Consider the following 7,574-nt stretch of genomic DNA (forward strand, 5'->3'; position numbering starts at 1 on the left):
AAAAAAAAAAAAAAAAACAAGGAAAAATAAGCAAAAAAAAGTGATTAGTTTAATAAACTAATGGAGAAAGTCTGAATAAATGAAAACTTAGATATGAAAACAAAAAATGTTCATAGATTAGCAATCGAAGATTGAATCATTTGCGAATTGTATATTAAAATTTGATCAAATTTAACTTTAAATTTATAGGAAGGCTAAAAATGAATGGATTTAAGAGGAAGCTTAAATTCAAATAATTAATTTTTTTTTTGCAAAAATTATTTCTTTTGCGCAATTCGTCATTCGAAAATTTCCGGATAATATCTTATTCAATAATAGATCAACTGTTCACAGCTATGAAAGCTAACATTTTCCAGAAAAAAAGAAGAATCAATATTGATATGAAGATAATATTGATGTATCGGTATGGAAAGCGTACAAGTAGAAGTTTACGGTATTACTCACAGTATTACGATGAGATTTTTTTCTTGTACCGCGTAATTTCTCCAGTTAGTTAGTAATTTTGTTGTTAAAAGGAAGAAAAAACTGCGGTCAAAAAGACAAAAAAAAAACAAACAAACTGATTACTTACTGATTTTCCCACTACTAAAAGTTATCATTTTAGGTAATTGAAAAGCAAGATTTCAGCAAAAATCTCCAGTATTTAAGTATTCCTAAATATATTTTTGATAACTTCGTACTTTCCTCAATTAATAATCTATTCATTTATTTCGGAAAGCAAACTAAGACTGACTTAGCATTACTTACTATTTGTTGTAAAAAGAAAAAGAAAAAATTCTATACAATGAAAGATCATAAACTTTTCATAGTTTATTTGTCGTAATTTGATTCTTCTATGAAGTTACATCTATTGAATGATAATCTATCATTCTGTTAATATATCATAATGCAATAAATATCATTAAATTTTATCAATCATAATCATAGCTGTATGAACATTTATCTAATTAATATTTACACAATTAATAATTTGTAAAGTGAAATGAAAATAATACAAAGAGGCTAGAAAATAAGCAATAAATACGTATAACAAATACATAATAAATTGTAACCAATAAGCATCAAAAGAATTCCGCCAAATATTTAATATTATGACTTTCATTAGTACTATGAAAATCATAGGCAGCGCTAGTTCAAACAGGTAATACATTACCAGGTACTGATCGAATAAGTCGATAAATTCAAACAGCAACATCCTAACCAAAAAAGGTAGACTAAACAAAGTCATACATAACAGTTTTCTGCTTTCAACATACTACTATTCTGTGATAAATGGACAAGTGATAGTAATAAATAAATTTAAAAAAAGAACTTAGACCCATTTCCAGCTAAATATATTTCTCTCTATCATAATGAATAATTAATTATTCAGTTCTTCCACCTTAATGGACTCCGACCTTTACTAATTAAACTCGTCTTGGATGAATTCGCTTCTTGCAATATTTTCCCAAAATGTTTTTTGACACTGCGCAATGACCATGAAGCATACTGAAAAGAGAGTTGATTTATCAGTTTATCATTTAAAAAGATGTGAAAAAACGACGATGCATGCAGACCAGCTAGTGAAGCCATAAATTTTATCGGATCTTTTAGAAGCAGCAATCTATTAAAATGCAATCAGTCTATGATTTTGATAAAAAATATTTTGACCCGAAAACCTTTTTGCCGATCTATCTAATATTAATCTATGAAGAAGCTATACAGCTAATTAAGAATTCATTAACCTTTGTTTTGGATAAGTTGCTTGGTGATACTAAGCTGGAAGTATCACCACCACTCTTATACAAGTATGGCGTAAAATCCTCGGAATTTTTGAGTTCATCCTCGAGTTTTTCAGATGAGAAACGTTTCGGAACATATGTCAATTCCGTAGCGTAAGTTGAACGCATGTGCGGTGGTACGGTCTTGTTGCGTCTGTTTAATTCCGCCAAGCGTTCACTGTCCACAGAAGTATTAAATTGCTCTTGCCTTAAACAATAAACATTCCCTCCGCAGACATAATCGCACTTTTGCAAAATCTTCCAAACAAAAACCTCATTAACATAAAAGACAAATGGTTAACTGAAAGTGATGTGAAAAAACGTTCAAAATCTGTGATTAAACGAGATAAAAATTACTCATCCGCTGTGTTCAGCCTACCGGGATGCGCTTCCACCTTCAACATATACGGATCGCCATTTACGGATGATGACGACAACACATCATTTTCATCTTCCACTTCCGGAAGTGGATGAAACTCATGGGGTAGCGCCCCAGAGGACACGTCTGCAGTGATTTAATTCTATTTTTTGAAATGTACATCAATTTTTATATATAAATTTTCAACTGATAAATCTTCGTTGGATAATCCGTCTGCCACTATATATGCATCTGTTTTCTATACAACTCTTCAGTGTACAGGTATGTGAAGTGGTATATATCATTTCATATGAAATAAGAGATGGAATATCAAAGCAAATACTACCTACGATTTCCGAAAAGTGACAATTTGTTTTGGCTATTTCCTCAGCTGGTTTACTATCCAAAGTGCTGTTGCTGATTGAGAAATGCTGGGAAATTGTTGAACATCTTTCCTCGGTAGAAGCAAGGCGTTGCTCAAGAGCATGGTATGCAACTAAAAGTATCGAACATTTACAGAAGAAGAACTAAATGTATTAAATTTTTTTTTTTCTAAAAATTTCGCACATTCATACATTTTTATTATGATAATCATTTCAACTCAATGACATCAAAGTAGTTCGGGGTATATTCTAGACACTATTCCACTCATTGGAGATGAAAAAATAATACGAAATAATAATTGCCTAATTACTAGATAAATTGGATGCAATCGACAGGACGAATAGCCTCAAATATGAGAATCCATGGAAAAGAAAAAAAACTCATGAAACATCAAAAAATATACCATCCCGCCGTGTCAGTTCTTCCTGCAAACGAATACTGAGCTCAACGCTGCCATTTAACTGATTCCACGCTTCCGAGAGCATTCGCTGTCTTTCATTTAAAATTTCTTGCTTTGCCATCATTGCTTCTACATGCTAAAAAAAATAATTTTGGCGAATTAAAATGTTTTTTGGAGATTCTGAACAAAAAAAGCTTTTGCCTATTTTGCATATACCTTCTTCCGCTGATCCTCTAATGATGCAGCCAATGCTTTCGACTGATATTCGCTTATCGCTGCCTATAAAACAATAATACTTTTTTATTAGTTATAGAATAGAAACACAAAACAATATATCTCATACCCAAAATAAAATTTTTGATTTTGTTTTAACATTTGTTTAATGATGAATTTATACATGTGACATTTGCTCTTGAAAGTAAAATCTCCCAGTGACTTCATAAAGAAATTCATTACAGCAATCATCCAATGAACCACAATCGATACTCAATAGATTAGGAAAAAAATACATTGTTTCGTAGGCTTTCAATCATTGCTTTGTTTTGCGCATTCTCTTCTTGCAGAGTTTGATATCCATTCTGGATACCTGAGAACAGGAGTCGCAGACCCTGAATTTCGGTGCGCCTGTTTTCCAATTCCCCACAAAGTTTTCGTACCTGCAAACATATAACTTTCCGCATCGTACTTCAAATATTTAAAACTATTAACAACTAAAAATTTACTAAAATTACTAAACATTTTGGCATCGCCGGTCGTTTTCACAAGACCCACGACTTCGATATCTGTTAAATGCACTGCACTGAATCATTAGATGATTGAATTTCAAAAATCAAAATAAAATTGAGTTTCACAGGAAGAAACAACAATAATACCTGCACAGCTAAACTGCGGATGTTTCGGACAGAAATTTGAGCGACACTTAGTTGCTTTTTCATTTCTGCAATCACAGCGGCAGACCTTGCAATGTCCAATTCCTTGATCCTCAATCTTTCGTCTTGACTGATCAGTACTTCATCCTTTTCTCGTCGCTACAGCATTAAGACTTCATTAAATCATAAATTAACAGTTACCATAACTCAAATAAATCAGAATTTAACACACCGCTTCCTTTATGTCCGATCGTAATCCATCGATGATGTTTCGCAATTCGGCAATTTCGGCTTCATCGTTGGTTGTGAGACGTAGCAATCGCTCCTCGGCGGCTGTTTTTGAGATTCGAGTCACCTCAAGTTCCTTTAATAAAATTACACAATTTTTATTTTATTCAAACCTTCGACAAGAATGCACAATAATCTCCTATGTATTTCGCGCACCTGTAAAAGCTCTTCTCGTTCTCTTTCCATTTTCAATCGCCACTGCTCCTCCAGTGTCGCATTTTTTTCCCAGCTCTCAACAGCTCTTTGTTTAGATAAAATGTCGAATTCAGCTTCACGCAACTGCCTCTGTAACAATCTGTTTTGAAATCACAAGAATAAAATATTGAGAGAAAAAAAAGACAGTTTTGCAATAGATATACTTTACGAAAGGATTTCAATCCTGCTTTAAGCAGTAGCTACAGCAGCAATGAAAACAAAAAACTCGGTGCGTTTAATAATTAAATTTTAATAATTTTACTTGAGTTGTATGCAGTTCTTGCTTTACAGACTTTAGTTGTTGTCTCATTTGACTGTTTTCTTCCTCAGCTGCAGCCGCTTTAGTTCGCCAGTCATCCAATTCTGTAGTCAGAGTCTGACATCGTGCATCCTTCTCACTGACAGCACCACTTACTTCACTATGGCTGTAATTCACGAACAATAACACTAAGATACTGTATAACATCAAGATGAAATCTGCTTGGTAAATGAAGATAAAGGATAGATAAGATTAGCTGATCGGGATGATCCGATAATATGCTAGAATGGGAAGTAGAGAGACAAGAACAAAATTGAATAAAATTGGTAGTATGAGACGAATTGGTGAGAAAAAAAGGTACAGATAAATCGAAAATTCGTATGGCAACCTTTTTACAAGTTTTTTGATTTCCTGATTAGCAGTTCTTAGCGAGCTTTCTATATCGTCTTTCTCGTACTCGAGTAGCTTGCATCTTTCACTCAGAGTCTAAATTGTTTTAATCTTTCACTCAGAGTCTAAATTGTTTTAATCTAGACTTGACAAATATACATAACTCTTTTTGAGGAGGATTTTGCCCTCGTTGAAATTCAAAAAAAAGCAAAAAAAAGACCAAAAACCTTTATCTTTCTGTCTTTTTCACGTATTATTCGTAGTTCGCGTGAACGAGGAGAGGAAACGATTTCGGAAAGTGGACTACGTCTCATATCTGCTCTTTCGCTTCTTGCGAACCCACAATGATTTGATCGACGGATCTGGAAGACTTACTTTTTTAAAAAAAGTAAGCCTATAGGAACTATTCTTCACCAAATCACTTTAGCTAATGAAGAATGAAACTTCAGATCCTTGGTGTTAGAAGAAATTCGAGAAAATTCGAGAAACTACTGGAACACAGATGAAACATACCTTGGGAGTAATGAAACTTTTCGAATCCACAGGTTCATCACCGCTCTGGAACAACACTGCAGGCCAAGACTCATAAGGATCCCAGTTTTGATGATCTTCCAGATAACATAGTATTGCTCCAATATGCTTATTTTCTTCTTCAGTTAACCCATAGTCTTCCTCGAAAACCATCTCCAAACTTATCCGTAACTCATTCAAAAAAACGACCAAAAATTTAGCCACCTCAAAATTATCACCCGTCGCAGCTAACTCCGGCTTCAAATGATCCAGAAACGAAGCATCCGTCATCTGATCCATTAAAGCCTGATATGCCTTCGTATATGCTTCTTGGCTTGACTTTTCTTCGCATTTTTTAAATTTACCAGTAATACTGAAAATTTAAGCCGAATGAAGCATTTCAAAATTTAATCCAAAAGAAGCTGTTCTTCGGAAAGACGAATAACTGTCAGGAATTTTCATTTCTTTTCTAACTCTGCAATTATATTAAGTTTCCATAGTATTAGAAAACTCACATGAGATGAGTTATAACGGATATGTGCCGTTTATACAGCAAAGCCCAGCCATCCACTGGATCAATAGCTAATTTTGCCCTTAGTAATTGCTCAAACTGCAATAAATATTTCAACAAGAAATAAACACTAAACATTTCAATTTTTGCATTATCAGTAACATATTGTTCCTGTCAGATTCAATAATGATAATAATAAAGTAATTTAGGCTCAAAAAGATTAAAAAGAAAATTAAAATTAATAACAGAAAATTACAAGAAAATTAAAAATTAAAAAAAAAAACCGTTAAACGAATTAAAGAAATACAACGATTATACATATCTTGATATGAATAATAAATGATGCAATGAAATAATAAATTATCGTGAGATTTAGAAAGAATAAATACAATCCAATTGCAAAATGGAAAATTCTACTGAAAATGTAAAATACCTTAGAAAAAGAAAAAAGACTCATACTAAATCTGTAAGATTCTAAATGTATAATGCAAAATATTCGACACGAATAATGCATAATATAACAGTAAATAAATCATAATAAACTACTAACCCAACGTTTAATTGCACCTGTTCGTTTTGAATCCATTTTTGAAACTGAAATGCAAATATTTCTGAATACAATTTTATCAATGCTATTATAAAATAATCGTTTCTATTTATTTCTATCCTAATAAAAACCTTATATTGCATTAAAAAAAAAAAAAAAGGCAAAAACAAAGGATGTGACAATTATCCGAACTTCCAATCACTGTCGCTTACTTCTATCCCAATATATTTTGTACAATTTGATGAGAAATTGTTGGAATTTGATTATTTTCACATTCGTAAAAGCTATTTGATATACATTATCAGATATCTTTAATATATTAAGACTAAAGAACGTGAAAATCTTTTTTCACTTTTTCGACAACATATAATGAGAGAGTACCGAAGAATATTATTGAAATTAAGTGGAAAAAAAAACTTTATCAAAGAGTAACTTTATCAGCTAACTTTATCAGATGATTTTAAAATGATAATGAAATGATGATACAAGTTATTGAGATCTAGTAAGGAGTGCAAAACGGAAAGTGAATAGTGCAACACTTAGTGTAAAACATAGTGCAAAATAATTAGTGCAAAATAGTGCAATAGTGCAAAACGGAGTGCAAATACTTTTATACTCAAACATATTCCCGCTTGATTTCGGGATCACATAAACTACTGGGATGACATAAAATAAGTTCACGTATTCATTCTTAGTCTTAATATTTTGATCACGTAGCTAAAGGACATGATAACGTACGTGTACGTGTAATCGTAGCCAGGATATGTATTACATTGTTAGGGGATATTTCGAATCAATTTTTTCGAAACTCCCGCTTAGTTAGGTAGAGAGACAAATAGCCAATGATTTTAAGTGATTGAAAAAAAAAAGATTGATGAAGAAATTGTATGTCATCAAGCAGTTTTCACTTTAAGCCTATTATTCTTTCTTACAAATTATCCTTATCATTTCTCTCTTATTCTCTGCTACCATTGCAAAATCTGGGTATTTATGATTTTTCTCAATCTTTCATATCTTATAATTTAATCTATTCTTTACTCTCACTCTCTCTCTCTCTCTCTCTCACCATTACAATATGCGAATATTTGTCCTTAATCTATTAA

The 7,574-nt window shown here is 32.2% G+C and overlaps 1 protein-coding gene across 1 annotated transcript; it reads right to left on the reverse strand.

Moving 5' to 3' along the window:
* Nucleotides 1-1,368: 1,368 nt before the first annotated feature.
* LOAG_10961 (hypothetical protein) lies at nucleotides 1,369-6,510 on the reverse strand (the record flags this gene model as incomplete). Its single annotated transcript, XM_003146484.1, has 16 exons — nucleotides 1,369-1,488; nucleotides 1,725-1,968; nucleotides 2,118-2,265; nucleotides 2,465-2,614; nucleotides 2,906-3,038; nucleotides 3,119-3,181; nucleotides 3,412-3,558; nucleotides 3,775-3,930; nucleotides 4,004-4,135; nucleotides 4,216-4,344; nucleotides 4,517-4,679; nucleotides 4,902-4,999; nucleotides 5,131-5,265; nucleotides 5,417-5,786; nucleotides 5,929-6,023; nucleotides 6,475-6,510. 16 exons carry the CDS (start codon nucleotides 6,508-6,510, stop codon nucleotides 1,369-1,371), a joined length of 2,319 nt encoding a protein of 772 aa, XP_003146532.1.
* Between the last annotated feature and the right edge of the window lie 1,064 nt (nucleotides 6,511-7,574).

This window comes from Loa loa (genome assembly GCF_000183805.2).
Source record: "Loa loa unplaced genomic scaffold supercont3.265, whole genome shotgun sequence".
In the NCBI taxonomy this organism is placed as follows: domain Eukaryota; kingdom Metazoa; phylum Nematoda; class Chromadorea; order Rhabditida; family Onchocercidae; genus Loa; species Loa loa.